Source organism: Capra hircus, chromosome 10 (assembly GCF_001704415.2).
Source record: "Capra hircus breed San Clemente chromosome 10, ASM170441v1, whole genome shotgun sequence".
In the NCBI taxonomy this organism is placed as follows: Eukaryota; Metazoa; Chordata; class Mammalia; order Artiodactyla; family Bovidae; genus Capra; species Capra hircus.
This window is the reverse complement of record NC_030817.1, coordinates 42,353,711-42,375,703: the sequence shown is the minus strand read 5'-3', so window position 1 is coordinate 42,375,703 and position 21,993 is coordinate 42,353,711. Positions and strand designations below refer to the sequence as shown.

General features: G+C 35.8%; 2 protein-coding genes across 2 annotated transcripts in view; one reads left to right on the top strand and one right to left on the bottom strand.

Moving 5' to 3' along the window:
• The window catches only part of FAM227B (family with sequence similarity 227 member B), a 228,409-nt gene that overhangs the window by 84,648 nt on the left and 121,768 nt on the right, over window positions 1–21,993 (top strand). The window lies entirely within an intron of this gene.
• The window catches only part of FGF7 (fibroblast growth factor 7), a 62,140-nt gene continuing 49,835 nt past the window's right edge, over window positions 9,689–21,993 (bottom strand). The window contains exons 3-4 of the mRNA XM_005685797.3: window positions 12,079–12,182; window positions 9,689–10,819 (exon numbers count right to left, since the gene is read on the bottom strand). Of these exons, the coding sequence (XP_005685854.2) occupies window positions 10,625–10,819; window positions 12,079–12,182 (299 nt within the window). The 3' untranslated portion in view covers window positions 9,689–10,624. The remainder of the gene's footprint in view (window positions 10,820–12,078; window positions 12,183–21,993) is intronic.

Genomic DNA, 21,993 nt, shown 5'->3' with positions numbered 1-21,993 from the left:
TCCAAGTCGTTGACCAGTTTTCCCAGCACCACTTGTTAAAGAGATTGTCTTTACTCCATTGTACATTCTTGCCTCCTTTGTCAAAGATAAGGTGTCCATATGTGTGTGGATTTATCTCTGGGCTTTCTATTTTGTTCCATTGATCTATATGTCTGTCTTTGTGCCAGTACCATACCGTCTTGATGACTGTGGCTTTGTAGTAGAGCCTGAAGTCAGGCAAGTTGATTCCTCCAGTTCCATTCTTCTTTCTCAAGATTGCTTTGGCTATTCGAGGTTTTTTGTATTTCCATACAAATCTTGAAATTATTTGTTCTAGTTCTGTGAAAAATGTGGCTGGTAGCTTGACAGGGATTGCATTGAATTTGTAAATTGCTTTGGGTAGTATACTCATTTTCACTATATTGATTCTTCCGATCCGATGAACATGGTATATTTCTCCATCTATTAGTGTCCTCTTTGATTTCTTTCATCAGTGTTTTATAGTTTTCTATATATAGGTCTTTAGTTTCTTTAGGTAGATATATTCCTAAGTATTTTATTCTTTTCGTTGCAATGGTGAATGGAATTGTTTCCTTAATTTCTTTTTCTACTTTCTCATTATTCGTGTATAGGAATGCAAGGGATTTCTGTGTGTTGATTTTATATCCTGCAACTTTACTATATTCATTGATGAGCTCTAGTAATTTTCTGGTGGAGTCTTTAGGGTTTTCCATGTAGAGGATCATGTCATCTGCAAACAGTGAGAGTTTGACTTCTTCTTTTCCAATTTGGATTCCTTTTATTTCTTTTTCTGCTCTGATTGCTGTGGCCAAAACTTCCAGAACTATGTTGAATAGTAGCGGTGAAAGTGGACACCCTTGTCTTGTTCCTGACTTTAGGGGAAATGCTTTCAATTTTTCACCATTGAGGATAATGTTTGCTGTGGGTTTGTGGGACACTATAAAAGCAGTGCTAAGAGGAAAGTTCATAGCAATACAGGCATACCTCAAGAAACAAGAAAAAAGTCAAATAAATAACCTAACTCTGCAACTAAAGCAACTAGAAAAGGAAGAGTTGGAGAACCCCAGAGTTAGTAGAAGGAAAGAAATCTTAAAAATTAGGGCAGAAATAAATGCAAAAGAAACAAAAGAGACCATAGCAAAAATCAACAAAGCCAAAAGCTGGTTCTTTGAGAGGATAAATAAAATTGACAAACCATTAGCCAGACTCATCAAGAAGCAAAGAGAGAAAAATCAAATCAATAAAATTAGAAATGAAAATGGAGAGATCACAACAGACAACACAGAAATACAAAGGATCATAAGAGACTACTATCAGCAGTTGTATGCCAATAAAATGGTCAACGTGGAAGAAATGGACAAATTCTTAGAAAAGTACAATTTTCCAAAACTGAACCAGGAAGAAATAGAAAATCTTAACAGACCCATCACAAGCACGGAAATTGAAACTGGTAATCAGAAATCTTCCAGCAAACAAAAGCCCAGGTCCAGACGGCTTCACAGCTGAATTCTACCAAAAATTTCGAGAAGAGCTAACACCTATCCTCCTCAAACTCTTCCAGAAAATTGCAGAGGAAGGTAAACTTCCAAACTCATTCTATGAGGCCACCATCACCCTAATACCAAAACCTGACAAAGATGTCACAAAAAAGGAAAACTACAGGCCAATATCACTGATGAACATAGATGCAAAAATCCTCAACAAAATTCTAGCAATCAGAATCCAACAACACATTAAAAAGATCATACACCATGACCAAGTGGGCTTTATCCCAGGGATGCAAGGATTCTTCAATATCCGCAAATCAATCAATGTAATTCACCACATTAACAAATTGAAAAATAAAAACCATATGATTATCTCAATAGATGCAGAGAAGGCCTTTGACAAAATTCAACATCCATTTATGATAAAAACTCTCCAGAAAGCAGGAATAGAAGGAACATACCTCAACATAATAAAAGCTGTATATAAATATAGTTTTGAATAGAAAAATTACAGTATCTGAGATATAATGTAACAGAATCTAAACTCTGTCTGCTCTGAGAATGGCATGTGGTATGTGTGTGGTGGGGGTTGAGAATGGGGGGAGTGTCCCTTTTTGCACTTTATACTCCATAATTGTTCCAGTGCAAAAGGACTTGTAGCTCTCTTTTCAGTGTTTGTATTTATTTTAGCCCCAATGTGACAGCAAAATATGGAAATACCTAGGGAAGCCTAGTGTCTAGAAGCTCTGTACACTTTAGAATAATATTAGAAAAGATGGAATTAGGTGGGAAGCAACACTAAGGCTTTTTGGGGTGTTTAAGGAAGAAACAAGGATGAAGAATCAAGTATAATCCCTAAAATGTCCCCTCCCCACATGTTGCCATCACTTAGCTAATTGGTTCTCAAATTCATAGGCCGATTAAAATCTCCTGGAGAGTTTTAAAAATACCATTGCATGTTTGGGAACGCTTGTAAGAATTAAAGATTTTAAAATTTAAAAAATAAAAATAAATAAAAAATTTAAAAAAAAAATACCATTGCCTGAGTTGCATCCCAGATATACTGATGCAGTTGATCTGAAGTGAGACCTAGGCCTCATTATTAAAAAAAAAAAAATTCCCAGCTGATTCCAATGTGTATCTTGCATTAAAATCAATTTTTTTTCAAGTGTGTTTAGCTCTTTATCCTTAGGTGGTGTTGGATAACTTACAACTGACTACCTCCACCATCTAGGACAAAACTCTGTGGTTTGAGGAATTTCAATTGGCATATATGATCTTATTCTCTTGAGGTAGGAAGGTGAAGAGGAGAGTTATCTTCATTTTGGATCTGAAGGCAGAGTCATTTCCTTCATGTAGAGGAGAATACTCTTAGTTTTCCAGCTACATTCGGAGATCTAAGGAGGCATAACTCAAGCTAACAGACAGTTCAGACTGTGGTTCAAAACTTTTTTCATTTATCCTAAGTGGCATTGTAGTATAAAGTATCCCTCAGGAAAGGATCAAGTGTGTGCCACAGAGGGTAAACCTACTTCATCTTTCTCTGCTGAATGGCTCACCACTGAAAGCACGAATGACTCATATTAGGCCGAAGAATTGATGCTTTTGAACTGTGGGGTTGGAGAAGACTCTTGAGAGTCCCTTGGACTGCAAGGAGATCCAACCAGTCCATTCTGAAGGAGATCAACCCTGGGATTTCTTTGGAAGGAATGATGCTAAAGCTGAAACTCCAATACTTTGGCCACCTCATGCGAAGAGTTGACTCATTGGAAAAGACTCTGATGCTGGGAGGGATTGGGGGCAGGAGGAAAAGGGGGATGAGATGGCTGGATGGCATCACGGACTCGATGGACATGAGTTTGAATGAACTCTGGGAGTTGGTGATGGACAGGGAGGCCTGGCGTGCTGCGATTCATGGGGTCGCAAAAAGTCGAACACGACTGAGTAACTGAACTGAACTGAACTGAACTGAGGCCCTAGAGAAGCCTGTCTTTATGCCAGTGACCTTAAAATCGTTTATGACTTGTGTTAGGCAGCCTTTAAGATGGCCTCTAGTAATTCTTGCTTTCTGGTTTGTCTGCCTTTGTTAATTCTTTCCCCTTGAATACAGGCAGAAGTGGTGGAACAGTACTGAAGATTAGGCTATGAAATACTGTGGCTTCCGTTCGGGGCACTCTTTCTCTCTCATTCTTTCTAATTCCTTGCTCTGTGGGAAATGAACTGCCACGTGGCAAATGGAGCTTTGGCAAGGTTTATGTGGTTAAGAAGTGGTATTTCAAACCCACAACTAGTGAGGACCTAAGGTAAATTCCTCTTTGAGTTGAGCATTGAAGGAACAAATAACTGCGGTTCTGGCCAACACCTTGATTGTGTAGCCTTACAAAAGATTCTAGCTAGGGACACCTAGCTAAACCTTGCCCAGGTTGCTGACCACATTAGCTATGAGATAATTAAAATCATTTTTAAATCATTAAGTTTTAAAGTCTTAAACCAATAAGCCATTAAGTTTTAGGACAATTTGTTATATAACAATAGATAATTAATACGTGGCTGACTGGATATGTCAACAAAAAGTCCTTCAATCTTCAAGATAAATGGTATTAGTCATCTCATATTTCAGTTATTAGAATACAAGCTCTATTGATATGAAAATTACATAAATTTTTATCATTTCATAAATTCAATTTGAGGATTTGGAAATTGGAACCATATAATAACCAGGAAGTAAAAGGAAACTGAAATGTTTCTCAGATGAGAGTAAATACAGGAGTTATTGGAAAAAGAATAGGACTTTCTCTGTTGCTTCCTATCAAGTCTTCTCAACTCAAGAAAAAGTATATTTTCTAAACAAGCCACTCAAAGTTAGAGGATGAGTGGAAACATACATGGGAGGAATATTACCTTCACTGAAAGCGTCAGCTTTGCTGAATAAATATAGAAGTGGAATAAAAAGTAGCTGGGGGAGGAGCCATAGAGGGGTAGGACATTGAGATACGAACTATTTTGTCTAAAATAAGCTACAAGGATAAGTTGTACAAGGCAGGGAATATAGCCAATATAATAACTATAAGTGGAGTATAACCTTCAAAAACTATGAATCACTGTATTGAACACCTATAACTTATATAATGTGTATCAACTATACTTCAATAAAAAAATAAAATTTTAAAAAAGGAGTAACCTGGCAACAGAGCTGAAATGGCTAGACATGAAGTTTTTATGAACCATATCATATTAAGATATGCATTAAGAACTCAAACCAGACAGACCAATTAATAGGTGTTCTCTAAAAACTCTGTTAGAAATGTTCAAAGCTGATAATCATCTGGTGCCCACAAGTTAGTCATAGTGACCTGAATCTATTCTAATAGAGTAGTGGTATATTCTGATTGACAGGTAACCACTAGTTGTTGTTGTTGTTGTTCAGTTGCCCAGTCATGTCCAACTCTTTGCAACCCCTTAGACTGCAGCATGCCAGGAATCCCTGTCCCCCACCATCCCCCAGAGTTTGCCCAAGTTGACGTTCATTGCATTGGTGATGCTGTCCAGCCATCTCATCCTCTGATGCCCTCTTCTCCTCTGCCCTCAATCTTTCCCAGCATCAGGGACTTTTCCAGTGATTCATCTGTTCGAATCAGATAACTGAAATACTGGAGCTTCAGCTTCAGCATCAGCCCTTCCAGTGAATATTCACGGTTTATCTTCCTTAAGATTGACTGGTTTGATCTCCTTGCTCTTCAAGGGACTTTCAGGAGTCTTCTCCAGCACCACAGTTCAAAGGCATCAATTCTTTGGCATTCTGCCTTCTTTACAGTCCAGCTCTCACAACTGTATGTGACCACTGAGAAGACCATAGACTTGACTATATGGACCTTTGTTGGCAGAGTAATGCCTCTGCTTTTCAACACACTGTCTATGTTTTTCATAGCTTTCCTGATAAGAAGCAATTATCTTCTGATCACATGGCTGCAGTCACCATCTGCAGTGATTTTGTAGCCAAAGAAGAGGAAATCTGTCACTACTTTCACCTTTCCCCATTTATTTGACACGCAGTAATGGGGCCAGATGTCATGATCTTAGTTTTTTTAATATTTAGTCTTAAGTTGGAGAAGGCAATGGCAACCCACTCCAGTACGCTTGTCTGGAAAATCCCATGGGTAAAGGGGCCTGGTAGGCTGCAGTCCATGGGGTTGCGAAGAGTTGGACACAGCTGAGCGACTTCACTTTCACTTTTCACTTTCATGCATTAGAGAAGGAAATGGCAACCCACTCCAGTGTTCTTGCCTGGAGAATCCCAGGGATGGTGGAGCCTGGTGGGCTGCCGTCTGTGGGGTTGCACAGAGTCGGACACGACTGAAACGACTTAGCAGCAGCAGCAGCAGTCTTAAGTTGACTTAGGACAGGGTGCTCAGGGCTGGTGCACTCGCACGACCCAGAGGGATGGGATGGGGAAGGAGGTGGGAGAGTGATTCAGGATGGGGGACACATGTAAACCCATGGCTGATTCATGTCAATGTATGGCCAAAAACCACTACAATATTGTATAGTGATTAGACTCCAATTAAAATAAATAAATTTAATTTTAAAAAAGAGGCTCATTAGTTCTTTGCTTTCTGCCGTTAGTGTGGTATCATCTGCATATCTGAGATTGTTGATGTTTCTCCCACATCTTGATTCCAGCTTGTAACTCATCCAGCCCAGCATTTCTCGTGATCTACCCAGCCTATAGGTTAAACAAATAGTGTGACAGCAGACAGTCCTGTCGTACTCCTTTCTCAATCTTGAACCAGTGAGTTGTTCCATATACGGTTCTAACTGTTGCTTCTTGGCCCACATACAGGTTTCTCAGGAGACAGGTAAGATGGTCTGGTATTCCCGTCTCTCTAAGAGCTTTCCCCAGCTTGTCATGATCCACAGAGTCAAAGGCTTTAGCATAGTCAATGAAACAGGGATAGACATTTTTCTGGAATTCCCTTGCTTTCTCTGTAATCCAGCAAATGTTGGCAATTTGATCTCTAGTTCCTTTTCCTTTTCTGAACCCAGATTGGACATCTGAAATTTCTTGGTTCACAGAATGCTGAAACCTAGCATGCAAGATTTTAAGCATGACCTTACTAGCATGTGAGATGGATGCAGTTGTGTGATAGATAGCATCTTCTTTGGTACTACCCTTCTTGGGAATTGGAGAAGGAAATGGCAACCCACTCGAGTATTCCTGCCTGGAAAATCCTATGGATGGAGGATGCTGATAGTCTATAGTCCATGGGGTCACAAAGAGTTGACACAAATGAGCTGCTTCATTTTTTCACTTTTTTTCTTGGGAATTGGGATGAGGATTGACTTTTTCCAGTCCTGTGGCCACTGTTGGGTCTTCCAGATTTGCTGACATAATGAATGCAAAACCTTGATGGCATCAACCACTCATATTGGTCCTTAAATGTTTTTAATGTCACATAGTTCATAGTAAACTTTTATAATAGGTAAAGTTTTGTTTTTTTTTTAACCAGGTGTCATCTGTGTGTAAAGTTGAACTGTGTGAAGTAGAGGCTCTCTTGCGTCTTATTCATGTCTAGGTATATGGCAGTAGCATAGTAGTGCAAATGAAGCCACATGATAAAACTTACACATCTTTCTGATATATCACTTTTTTCCACTTGTGTGAATTTTATATTAAAGCAGACATAAGTATATTATGGAATAAAATGTAAAAATCACATGAGTTTTAAGAAAAATTTTCAAGAAATTCTTTGGTGGGATACCTTTTCATTATTCCTTAGAGTCATTCTCTACCTCTACTGTTATTGGTGTTTCAGTAGGACATTTGAGAGGCATTGATTTAGGGTATTTGTGGTTACAGAATTGCCTTTAGTACAGCCAGTTCCAGGCTTCCCAGGTGGCTCAGTAGTTAAAGAATCTGCCTGCAGTGCAGGAAATGCAGGAGATACAGGTTTGATCCCTGGGTTGGAAAGATCCCCTGGAGGAGGGCATGGCAACCCACTCCAGTATTCTTGCCCAGAAAATCCCATGGACAGAAGAACCTAGTGGGCTTAAGTCCACAGGGTAGCAAAGAATTGGACACCACTAAAGCAACTGACGCACGCACAGCCAGTTCCATAGGCCAACTCTATGTTCTTTAAGAACCAGAAGGGGCAAACACTAAGAGATGGAAACCAAGAACTGATATTCAGCATCCTTTCTTTTCTGTCATTAAGTTGAACTTTTGCCAGCTCAAAGCCTGATGATTTATATTATAGCATTTTATGTAAAAATATTTTAGTTCACTAACTACATCGAAAATATATTTTTTATTCTTTTGTTAACTATTCAGTTTTTTCCTTCCTAATTCTTAAAAACCAATGTATTTAACCAGCTTTCTCTTTCAAAGAACATTTAGAAAAGATTACTCTGTTTATCTGGCTAATTTGCACAGTGCTCTCCATTTGTAAATAAAAAGGTACATGTAAGAATTGAATAGGAATCAGAATTGGAAATTTCATTCTTTTCCTCCTTTTGATTCAAATCATCACAGTATAGACTAATTATTATATATCAAGTGAATTGCCCAAACATGGCACATTTGCATGTAAATGTAAAGGTTATATTTCTATAGGAATACTTTTTTAAAAAGGCTATTAACTAATAATTGTAATCATCTAAGAGCAAGAAGCTGAGTGAGCTCAACTCTTGTGGCAGCTCTGAACCTAACCTGCTGTGTTATTTGAATTCCCTGGTCTACAAATAAATAGTAAGGACTAAGATTCCTTGCAGTTGTAAGACTCTTGAATTCTAAGTGTATGTAATTAGTACCGATTTTATTTTCTAAAACTTGCACATTAAGTATAAATAAAGGGGGGAGGATAAAGAATTGTTAAGTGTTTCTAGAAACACTACTGGATCAGATTTACTGCTAAATATTGATTAATTCAGTCTTGCTTTATAATTTGTTCATGAGTATAACTCTAGTCAGAGTATTTGATCCTAATATAGCTCATAGCTTATATACATACACACTATTTCTGTTTAAATTTCCATATAACCATGTTTCACCCTAACTTTTTTAAATTAGTTAAAATTAGTTTCATTATGAATTTGCTTTGATATTAAACATTGAGTGAATTGATATAAAAAATTGATTATGGGTAGAGACACTCTGCTAGGCTGTAAGGAAAACAAATAATGAGAAACATCGATTCTTTTCTTCTCTTGATATGTTCCCAAGACACCGGGCACAGAAGCTTGATCTAGGAACCTAGGTTAGCAAGGCCCTGGAGTCAAATAATAATGACTATTAGGCATGGCATTTCCCCAGAGTATACCTGAGGACAGGCAATCCTTCATAGCTTCCTACAGCCTCATCATGTAGGTGAGCCACAAGAAAATCAAATGAATCTGTTATGTCTGTTGACCTAGCCTTTTCATGTAACTGTTACCTATGCATGTTATTATGAGATATTTGTATGAAATAAAGGGACTTAAATGACAAATAGTTTGAAATCAAAACCACCATTGTTAGCATATCACCAGTTAACTTAGATAAATGTTGGCCTTTTATTGAACAATAAAGTACTACAAAGATCTTCTAATGGAAGTATTATGAACTAGAAATTCATCTTTCCAATAAGTCCATCATATGTAGCCTGACCTCAAGCCTTGATTACTATTCAGAGTCTCAAATCCCTAACTATAGACTCCACTTCAGACATTGTGTCTTCCCCATTCAATAGGAAAGCAACTTTCAATGCTGGCATATTTTAAATGGCAGAGATTTCTAGAGATTAGAAAAACTACTAACTTAAGTATGCATATTTTAAAAGTATTTTACTTTTCTTCTCATGAACTTAAACAAAGCTTAACTTTTAAATCCTGTAGCTCCTTTTATCTGCAGTGATTTTACTTATAAGATCCAATTTAGTTGACAAGAATATGTCGCAAAACATATTTCACATTTTTGTATTGTTCCCTTTGAGACGTCTATTGTAAGAAATGCTGCAGGCTGTCATTTTTGTCTGCCATCCAGGATTTGCTGGCCTGACTGCTGTGTACTAGACTTGATGTTGGTCACAAGGGGGAGGGGGATTTGCTGTGGAGCCAGACGGTTTTGTTATTGCTTTAGAATTAAAAGCATATGAAACAGATACAGCTTATTAAGGTTGTTTTTTTTTTTTATAAATAACATAAACTTAAATAACAAAACAGTAAAGTTCAAATACAACTTAAAATAGAGTTTAATGCTGTAACCAGAGGAGAAAAGCACGATTATTTGCGGGAAGAACATTATTAAAAGCCATATTCCCGAATATGAATTATACAAAAGATAGATTATGTTACTTCAAAAAAACATAAAAGATTTTTGAATTTTACTTTTAGGGATTATAAAATGTTATTTTGTGGTGAGTGAGATGAAATACAGTATTATCATCATTATTGCTATTTTATATACAAGACTTTTTAAAACATCCTGTAAGCAATACCCTTTCAATTGGAGCAGCATTACGAATTTTGTTCTTGTTAATTGGTAGGTACAAGCATGTTCTAATTCTATACTTTTATAAGACTACCGCTTTGACTCATTTCCATGATGGAATTTTTGAGAATACTTGTTTCTTTTCTAGTTAGAGTGGTTCATAATTTTTCACTAGAACGTATTCAAATACTGCTCATCTTCCATAGTTAGTGTTGGCTTGATTATCTGACAGATCATTCCAGCAGCCTTTAGGTCTGACACATCTTATATAACATCATCTGCATTATTATTATTATAGCAGCCATTTTATAAGCAGATAGGAATATTTAAATAATCATTATCAGATAATCAAATCTAACATACTCTTAAGGGTAAATTAACTTAAGAAAAAACATTACTATTACTAACATCATGATTGTACAACCAGTTTTACAACTTTTTACAACTTTTAGTTACTAAATCTGATTTTTGTGTATATTTTTTTCAAATCTTTCTTTAATGCAGTCTCTTAAAATAAACATAAATGCGCAAGTCCAGCTTGATCAGTTTTTCAGTAGTTTTCCAGCCTTTCTTGGTTAGTTTTAAAAAGAGAAAAGAAAAGATAAAAAAAGAAAGCAGTCCACTTAAAGAAATCTCCCTGCTGGAACTGGTTTCTTATATATGCCATATATGATTAGGTTATTGCCATAGGAAGAAAGTGGGCTGTTTTTTGTTCTTTCTTCGTTTTTTTCCCTCTTACTGGAACCCCCTTTTGATTTAAGGCAACAAACATTTCTCCTCCACTGTGTGTCCATTTAGCTGATGCATATGTGTTGTAATGATTTTCCAGAATTAATTCTTTGAAGTTGCAGTCTTCGTTACATTCTTTCTACAATGAAGAACAGCAAACAACATTATCCAAATGATTGTTAGAAGGACTCAAACAAAGAATAAGCATAATATTTGGTAAAATTAAAACCTACACGACTTTTTTGATCAAGAATAATGCAATTTGTTGGATAGAGTATTTGAAAAAAGATCAAATTTTTTACAAAGCTAAAATGCTATACATTTAGTTATGTAACATAGTTCCAAACATGTTGATTTTTGGCAATCAGTTGCTACTATTCTTAAGAGCTATTTTCCTCTAATTAGCAGCTCTCATATTACTAGGCCCAAGTCACTCTTTTCCTAACCTTGAGATTTTTATATAATTAACAGATCCTCTGACTGAGCACACACACATACTCCTTCCCTCAGCTGAAGTCATTTTTTACAACTTTTATTCATTTACTATTATACTACCTGTGATAGTGGTGGAAAATTTTAAAGTTAATTTGATCATCCATCCAACTTGTCATTCATTCAGTTAAACTTATATTTTTATGTTGTCTATGCCAGGAATACAAAAGAAAAGTCAATTATACTGTATTATAGTAGGATAAACTGTTACATATTTTGTATTGTAATAAAGCAAGAACAATGGGAATGCTTACAAGTCAAAGTCCTTCACTGTGAGATTGATGTTGATAAACAAAAGTCTGAATTTTTTTCATAAGAATTGTCATATCAACAAAGTGCAAACTGCATGGAGTTTAACGAAAAGAGCTGACAGATGGAAATTTTATATTTTAAGTATCTAAAGTACAAATGAAATTTTAGAGCTAGAAGGATCCTTGCATGCATGCATGCTCAGTCGCTAAGTTGCATCTGACTCTTTGCAGCACTTTGGACTGTGGCCCGCCAGGCTCCTCTGTCCATGAGATTCTCCAGGCAAGAACACTGAAGTGGATTGCCACTTCCTCCTCCAGGGGATCTTCCCAACCCCAGGGATCAAATCCATGTCTCCCACATTGCAAGTGGATTCTCTACCACTGAGCCATTAGGGAAGCCCAGACGGGTCCTTAAGGGTCAGTTAATCCAACTTATTTTACAGATGGTGAAACAAAGGCCAGAGAGCTTAAACAAATTGTCCAAGGTGACACAGAAAACATTTTTCCTTAATTCCTAAATAGAAAATGTTTTAATGAAATCATTGAGTTACATAGTTTGAGAGCAATTAATTTCATTTTTACTTTTCAGAAAGGGAAGATACTTTTGACAAAAATAAGTTTGAGAAATTAAGTCTGAGCTATCATCTATCAATACCTTTGCATAGAGTTTTCCTTCCTTGTTCATTGCAAGGTAATATTCACTTTCCACTCCTTTGATTGCTACAATTCCAACAGCCACTGTCCTGATTTCCATGATGTCTGCAAGGAATCACAGAAAGATATGTCATTTATTCACTTAGTTTTGCAGATTATCCAAGAATGACCATTTGTTCTTATTTGTTTCAATTGGGAATTAAGATTGTTAATGTGATTATTCACTCAGCCTGACACCCCTGACCCACTCAGAACATATAAATAGAAACAGTCCTTATTAAATGTGGGAAGTGCAAACTATCAATTTTTTTATTTTGCAGAAAAAGATATTTGGTTTCAAAAAAGTTATGTATTTGAAGCTTTTTCTTCTCTAGAATTACATTTCCAATTTACTATAATCATTGTTCAGTTGCTAAGTCGCACTTGACTCTTGGCAACACCATGGACTGCAGTATCCCAGGCTTTCATATCCTTCACTGTCTCTGAGTTTTCTCAAACTCATGTTCATTGAGTCAGTGATGCCATCCAACCATCTCATTTCTGTTGCCCCCTTCCCCTCCTGCCTCCTCTTTCCCAGCATCACGCTCTTTTCCAATGCATCCACTGTTTGTGTCAGATGGCCAAAGTATTGGAGATTCAGCTTCAGCATCAGTCCTTCCAATGAATATCTGGGTTGATTTCCTTTAGGATTGACTGGTTTGATTTCCTTGAGAGTCCCAGGAACTCTCAAGAGTCTTCTCCAGCACTATAATTCAAAAGCATCAATTCTTTGTCACTTAGCCTTCATTATGGTCACTTACATACATGACTACTGAAAAAACCATAGCTTTCTCTATATGTAAAATATATATATATGCTGACATCATTTTGTCAGAAAGTGATGGCTGTTTTTTAATACACTAAGTTTGTCTTAACTTTTCTTCCAAGAAGTAACTGTCTTTTAATTTCACGGATACAGTCACTGTCTGCAGTGATTTTGGAGCCCAAGAAAATAAAATCTGCCATTGTTTCCATTTTTTCCCCATGTATTTGCATGAAATGTTGGGACTAGATGCCATGATCTTGGTTTTTTGAATGTTGAGTTTCAGCTAGCTTTTTCCCTCTCCTCTTTCACCTTCATCAAGAGGTTCTTTAGTTTCTTTTCACTTTCTGTCATTAGGATGGTATCATCTGCATATCTGAGGTTGTCGGTATTACCGCTGGCAATCTTAATTCCAACTTGTGAGTCATCTATCCTGGCATTTTGCGTGATGTACTCTGCATATAAGTTAAATAAGCAGGATGACGATGTATAGCCTAGACATATTCCTTTCCCAATTTTGAACCAGTCAGTTGTTCCATGTAATGTTCTAACTTGCTTCTTGACCTGCCTACAGGTTTCCTAGGAGACAGGTAAGGTGGTCTGGTATTCCTGTCTCTTTAAATATTTCCCACAGTTTGTTGTGAACCACACAGTCAAAGGCTTTAGTGTAGTCAATGAGACAGAAGTAGATGTTTTCCTGTAATTCCCTTGCTTTATCTATGATCCAGTGGAATTTGGGAATTAGATTTCTGGTTCCTCTGCCTTTTCTAAACCCAGTTTGTACATCTGGAAGTTCTTGGAGAATTTTGACCATTACTTTGCTACCATGTGAAATGAGCACAACTGTATGATAGTTTGAACATTCTTTGGGATTGCCCTTCTTTGTGATTGGAATGCAAACTGACATTTTTGAGTCCTGAGGCCACTGCTGAGTTTTCCAAATTTGCTGGCATATTCAGTACAGCCTTCAACTGCATCATCTTTTAGGATTTGAAGTAGCTTAGCTGGAATTTCATCACCTCCACTAGTTTTGTTTGTAGTAATGCTTCTTAAGGCCCTCTTGACTTCACACTCCAGGATCTGGCTCTAGGTGAGTGACCACACCATCATGGTTATCTGAGTCATTAAGACCTTTTTTGTATAGTTCTTCTATGTATTCTTGCCACCTCTTCTTAATCTCTTCTGCTTCTGTTAGGTCCATACCATTTCTGTCCTTTATTGAGCCCATCTTTGCATGAAATGTTCCCTTGGTATCTCTAATTTTCTTTAGATCTCTAGTCTTTCACACTCTATTGTTTTCTCTATGTCTTTGCATTGCTATAATCATAATAACAATAATACTTAATGTTTATTGAGTTGATACCACATGCAAAGGATTGTTTACACACTCATATATTAATACATTTACTTATCACCAAGACTATAAGGCAACTACTCATATTATCCCCAGTTTATAGATCAAGAAGCTCAGGCACAAAGAAGTTAAGTAATTTGCCCAGATTCTCTCAGTTGGTAAGTGGCAGAAGTGGAATTTGAACCCAAGTGGTCTGGCTCTTAATCACTATATAATACCGTGAAAGTATATAATTAGTAACATCTTCACTTTTGCATTTAAACTTTATAGTAATGATTATTGCTGACATAATATATTTTGACTATACTGAAATTGAATGTAAATCCAGTTAAAGCAATTGAAAATTATTATAAGCAGAACCTACTACCTTTAAAAAAGATTAACTATTTAAACTGATAGATTTTTGATAATAAAAACACAATTATTATATGAATCCTGCTCATATAACTTTATACAATTTTAATTATTTCTAACCATTGTTGAAATTGTTTTTACAAAACTTGTAGTTACTACAGGACTGTTACCCTACTGTTTTATTTAATTATATATCCTTTCCTTAAATGCTGCTTTTTAATGATTCTTATCAAAATACAGTAAAAAAAATCAATTTTAAAACAATGTAGAAATTTAAAGTTTTGTAAACCATTTTGTGTGACTATTGTTAATTATACTTTGAACTTGAGACTTTCTCTTTCCTGTGCTTAAGACAATGAAAAGAAAATTCCAAGCGAATATTATATGCATAAATCAAGCCCCCAGAAACTGTTTTTTTAAATATTCACTTAATTATAGGAAATTCTAATTTTTATCTCATGCCTTCGCTTCATCCTCTTATTTATTCTCCAGGCTTTAGTTTCCCTATTCTCCAGTTATAGAATTGTTACCTGCTTCATCAGGATTAATGTAGCCTAGTTAATATGTGTCATCTATTTCCCATATATGCCACATATAGACGGAGACGACAATGGCACCCCACTCCAGTACTCTTGCCTGGAAAATCCCATGGGTAAAGGGGCCTGGTAGGCTGCAGTCCATGGGGTTGCGAAGAGTTGGACACAACTGAGGAACTTCACTTTCACTTTTCACTTTCATGCATTGGAGAAGGAAATGGCAACCCACTCCAGTGTTCTTGCCTGGAGAATCCCAGGGATGGGGGAGCCTGGTGGGCTGCCATCTATGGGGTCACAGAGTCGGACATGACTGCAGAGACTTAGCAGCAGCAGCCACATATAGAAACCATTTCCCACTATACTATGCTTAGCACTAGTCAGAGCCCATCCAATTCAGAGTTCTACAGCTGCTCAACTAGAAATTGAGGTCTTTGAAGAAAATGCAGAGGAATGAATAGTTGTCTTTTTAAGTGTTTATGGAGCATTGTCAGAATGCATAGAACTCAGTGGTAATTTAGGATACAAACTAAGAAAAACAGCACTGGTTTCTGAACTCCAAAAGTTAAAAATCTCGTATAAACAACAAAACACATATATATAAACACATGTGCATGTGGGCATGCCAAGTTGCTTCAGTTGTGTCCGATTCTTTGAAAACCTATGAACTATAGCCTATCAGGCTCCTGTCCATGGGATTTCCCAGGCAATACGGGAGTGAATGCTATTGCCTCCTCCAGGGGATCTTCCTGACCCAGGGTTCAAACCCATGACTCCTGTGGCTCCTGCATTGCAAGCAGACTCTTTACTGCTGAAACAGCAGGGAAGCCCTAAATACATATGTAGATGCACCTTAATAAAAGAGAAGAAAATTTTTTTAAAACAAAGGTCTGAAGGAGAGGCTAAGGGAAATGTTAACAATTGCTTCCAAGGCTATGAAAGATGTTATGCTGATGTGTTCATACAGTATTCAACAAACCTTCAGTGAGAGCCAGTTCTGTCCTCAGCTCAATTCAATCCTGCTCAATTAAAACCCTGCCCTCTTGGAGCACTTTCTCTAGCAGCTAACTCTTCTTCTTGTTCAGTTCAGGAAGATCAAAGGGAAATAATTTATGCAGCAAAATCCAGTTAGTTTTAATTTATATCAATACAATGAAGAATTGATGCAGCATATTTGTAATACCTTCAAAATTGGATAAATGTATCTATTTAAGGACATATGAAATAGTTGCTTTCTGAAGATCTTACCACTGTAAAAATGCTGTGAAGAAGTCAGTGTTTACCTTTCCTTCAAGTCCCTTTATTTCTGCTATTCCCTCTTATTCAATATTATACTTTCTCTTAGATAGAAGAGTACTGGTGCAAAGGCTGAGTATCTTTCAGGGCCAGATTTAATTAGGGAATGAAATCTGTCATATTTGCTGGCTTTTCTTTTCTAGACCAACTATCTACAAAATATAACTGTAGAATGATAGACGTAATGTTAATTACAATATGTAGACACTTACCCTTAAGGCTCAGTCATGATAATACATTCTCACTATAAAATCTGGATTTATGTTTACAAGAAGTTCATGTTTATATATAACATAATAAATGTGTTCCCAAATATGTAAGGCATATTACATGAGTGCGTTGAGTTGTTACCATAATGACTGTGGTAGTATAATGACAGAGTTCAAAAAAAATCAAAGAGATCCGCTCACACAATAGAACATGAAAAATGAAACAATATGTCAAGTAAATTGGCCATTTAGCCTCATTAGCAATATTTTTGTCAACAGTATTGTCAACAGAAGTATCAGTTTATTCATTAGGATGTCTCCCTTACAAACTAGGAAATATGCCCAAAATGGCTTCCCTGGAGGTTTTTTCCCCTGTGATTTAATCATTCATTAAACCATTTCGCCTATTTGTTATTTAAGCCTGTATTGTACTGAGATTGAGAAAAGAGGAAGCTAGATATAAATTGCTACTACATTTTTAAAAACTTCTCCAACATCTCCTCCTAGAATTTTAGGTGTTTCCCTATCAAATATCCATGCTAATTTTTGTTCTTATCATTAGTAGCATTTATGATTTTAGTGTTTGAGCGTTTCTTGCTTGAAACAATTTTTTTAAAATTTATCTTTTAGAGAAGTTTTAGGTTCACAGCAAAATTGAGGGGAAGGTGCAGAGATTTCAAGCTAGTTTTAGAAAAGGCAGAGGAACCAGAGATCAAATTGCCAACATCCGCTGGATAATCGAAAAAGCAAGAGAGTTCCAGAAAAACATCTATTTCTGCTTTATTGACTATGCCGAAGCCTTTGACTGTGTGGATCACAATCAACTGTGGAAAATTCTGAAAGAGTTGGGAATACCAGTCCACCTGACCTGCCTCTTGAGAAATCTCTATGCAAGTCAGAAAGCAACAGCTGGAACTGCACATGGAACAACAGACTGGTTCCAAATAGGAAAAGGTGTATGTCAAGGCTGTATATTGTCACCCTGCTTATTTAACTTATATGCAGAGTACATCATGAGAAACACTGGGCTGGATGAAACACAAGCTGGAATCAAGATTGCCAGGAGAAATATCAGTAATCTCAGATATGCAGATGACACCACCCTTATGGCAGAAAGTGAAGAAGAGCTAAAGAGCCTCTTGATGAAAGGGAAAGAAGAGAGTGAAAAAGTGGGCTTAAAGCTCAACATTCAAAAAACTGAGATCATGGATCCAGTCCCATCACTTCATGGGAAATAGATGGGGAAACAGTGGAAACAGTGACAGACTTTGTTTTTCTGGGCTCCAAAGTTACTACAGGTGGTGGCTGCAGCCATGAAATTAAAAGACACTTGCTCCTTGGAAAAGTTATGACCAACCTAGACAGCATATTAAAAAGCAGAGACATTACTTTGCCAACAGAGGTCCGTCTAGTCAAGGCTATGGTTTTTCTAGTGGTCATGTAGGGATGTGAGAGTTGGACTATAAAGAAAGCTAAGCGCTGAAGAATTGATGCTTTTGAACTGTGGTTTTGGAGAAGACTCTTGAGAGTCCCTTGGACTGCAAGGAGATCCAACCAGTCCATCCTAAAGAAAATCAGTCCTGAATATTCATTGGAAGGACTGATATTGAAGCTGAAACTCCAACATTTTGGCCACCTGATGCAAAGAACTGATTCATTTGAAAAGCCCTTGATGCTGGGAAAGATTGAAGGCGGGAGGAGAAGGGGACAACAGAGGATGAGATAACCATCCTCTGGTTGGATGGCATTACCAACTCGATGGACATGAGTCTGAGCAAGCTGTGTGAGTTGGTGATGGACAGGGAAGCCTGGTAGGCTACAGTCCATGGGGTTGCAAAGAGTTGGACACGATTGAGTGACTGAACTGAACTGAGTAATAGTTTAGAAACCTGATGTGGTGACTTTAATTGTGATATTATAAAAATATCTGGATTAATAAAATATATATCAAATCAATTATATTTCCTCCTACAGAAAATTAAAATGAATTATAATCAACAGTATATGCCAGTTGCTAAAAAGAACAGAATAGAAAATAAATTCAATAGTTATTCAGAAGAAAGAGGTATTACATATCCTAGATGGTCAACAGAGACTTTGAGGAACAGACAGAACTTGAATTACATCTTGAAGATACAAGGTTGACATAGATAGAATGGAAACATCATGCTAATTGAGAGATGAAAAGTTTATGTAAGATAAGAGTCTATGATTCATAACTCATTTTTAGAAGATAGAAATTAGAGCCATCTGGAGTAGGAAATGTATCAAAGAAATAGAAAAAGGTAGAAAAGAAGTTAGGATGAGTTTGTTGAAGGCTTTGATTGCCAATTTATTAATAAAAAATTTTAACATTTATTTGTCAGCAGTGAGGAGTCTTTGAATGTTTGAAATTTGAAAAATGTCAGATTGTGTTTTAGGAAAATTAATTGGATTTGCAGAGTAGATAAAAAGGAAAAATTACTAGAATTGTACAACCCTGGTTTTCTTCTTATGCTAATATTATGAGATGTCCCATAATTGGCCATTATTTTGATTTTTAAATAAGTCAACAGTTTTAAAATGTCTCAGTTTAATTTTGAATACAGGAAGTATCAGTAGTTGTAAACCCATATGAACAAAAGCTCTTTGGGTCCTCTATAGTTTTTAAGAGTATAAAGTTGCCTCAAGTCTAAAAAAATTGAAAACATCTTTTCTAAATTAATTTTATTCCTTCTGGTCTTTTTAGTTGCACTTTGTACTTTGTATATTGTACCCTTGTTACTGTTAGTTACATAGCATTCGTTATTTTATAAAATACTGTACATACATAGATTTATAAATAAATATCCATAGCACATGTATATAGAAATACTCAAAATACTCCAAAATGTCTGGAAAATTTCTTAATGATATTTTAAAACATCAAGTTGCAAATTATAACTAACATGTAAGTAAACAGTGAAGCATGTAAAACATTTAGGCTGGATCAACTTTATTACTAATTTAATGTTAGTATGGTTTTAATTAAAGAGTAAGTCTAAGATATGAGTTTGCACTGCTTTGACTTTTGTACATTGGTCACAAGTACATGAACAATAAAGAATTCTAAATGTGTGTTGTGTATTTGACACACTAAAATCCTATATCATAGTATTATATTTTTTAAATACCCTGCATGTGACTGCTCAAATTATTATTAAATGTGCATGTGAGCATGCACACACAATATTGTAAATTCAAAGGAATTGCCTTCAAAAAACATTATACTCTTGACTCTGTATTCTGTCTGTCTTGGATGTCTTCAGTCCCTCCTTCCATTGCCTTTTGTTTACAAAAATACGCTTTCCAAATTGTTCTCTCAATAAAGCTGTTTTAAGATATTCATAGACCCTATGTACTATTGTTTCTCAAGACCACCCAACACAAATCTAACATTAAAATGTTTGGAAAATTTCTTAATGATATTTTAAAACATCAAGTTGCAAATTAGAATTAAATTATGTAAGTAAATAGTAAAGCATGTGAAATATTTAGGCTTGATCAACTTCATTACTAATTTAATGTTATTATGGATTTAATTAAAGAGTAAGTCTAAGATATGTGTTAGCACTGCTTTGATTTCTGTACACTGATTTTTTATTTTTGAAAGCATATTTTTATAATCAAATGGCAAAATACGTCCATATTTTTCATTAGATACAGTATAACTATTTAAAACTTTTATATAGATTTTCTTTTGAAATTACTTGGTCTAAAGTAACTCATTTTATCATTTGCTCTTTTTGAAAACTCATTTCTGCAAATATTGTACTTTCTAGGGAATTCTTGCAAAGAAAAAAATTGTTTTTGTATGTTATGAAAAAAGTATTATTAAATTTAATAAATAAAGAAGTTGGCATAATATATTTTATAAGTTAAATATTTGATAGTCTCTAATTTTTAATTTTCCTGTCAAATTTTACTGTCAGTGTCTAAGTTTCAAAGTTTTAAATACATTTGTAAGTACTGGATGTTTTCATGGGCGCTAGGCTTTGTGCCTATGGGCCAGATAAATAAAATGTTCATGCCTCTAACTCTGAAATCTTTTCAAAAGACTGCCCTGCTCCCTTTTCATTTAACACCGAATTTCTTGAACATATAGACTAAATTTGTTCACTTTTCCTCAACTTAACACTTGCATCCTAACTTTTAATCTGTTTAATGGCTTTGTCTCTTCAAGGCCAGCAGTGACCTCATAAGTGCCTAAGCCAGGGTAAGTGCCTATTTTCAATAGTCATAAACATTCTCTGAATATTATGACACTGTCAACGTCCCTCATTCTATTCCTAGTTCTCACTCTTTCTCTAATCCTGCACTATCCTAATCTATTCATTTATTTCAAAATGCTTAATTTTGTGTAGCCATATGTGTCAATCTTTCTTGATAATTTATTATATTGTTTTTTATGCTTAAAAGTATTTTTCCATTCTACTATCTGAAATACATTTATTTCTTGCTTTTGTAATTTAAGTTTAAAATATATCTCTTAAATTCTTGTGGAATTAATTTTGGCACATGGTTTGAGATGAAACTCTAAACTGATATTTTATTCCTGCAAACAGCTAGCTAAGTTTTTCAACATTAGTTATTAAACATTACATTGTTCATTATTATAATGAAAGTCATTACATTTTTCAACTGATACAGTGCCTCTCCTTTACCTTATATTGGCTATCTTGTTTTGTCTATTGATGTATCTTTCTGTCTATATACTCACATTAATGTATTTTAAGTTACCAACTGCTGAAGTGCCTCATTACACTTATCAGATAGCTCTGATCCTAGGTATTACTGCATACTCTCAGATATATCCTCTAAAATTCTGCAGGATAATCAATACTTTTTCCATATAACAGCGCTTCAAAGAGATTAAGACATTGGTCATACCAAGGCAAAGCATCTGTAGTTTCTTCAGTCATACATTATACACATGGATTCCAGAATCTCCATTAGTTATATTACTTACCTAAAACCAGTTTTTTAGTAAGAACTAGATGAATATAGTTAGCCCCAGATAGAATACTGCTCATTATTTCCCTTAATATAGGCCATAAACTACAGTAATATAATCTCACTGTCTTCCTTAATAATATTTAAATCATTTCATTATTTTAGAATATTGATATAGTAAAAAGTGTGCCTATCAAAAAGAAATTTTATTTCGGGCTTCCCTTGTGGCTCAGCTGATAAAGAATCTGCCTACAATGTGGGAGACCTGGGTTTGATCTCTGGGTTGGGAAGATCCCCTAGAGAAGGGAAAGGCTACCCACTCCAGGATTCTGGCCTAGAGAATTGCATGGACTATCCATGGGGTCGCAAAGAGTCAGACACGACTATATTTTCAAGA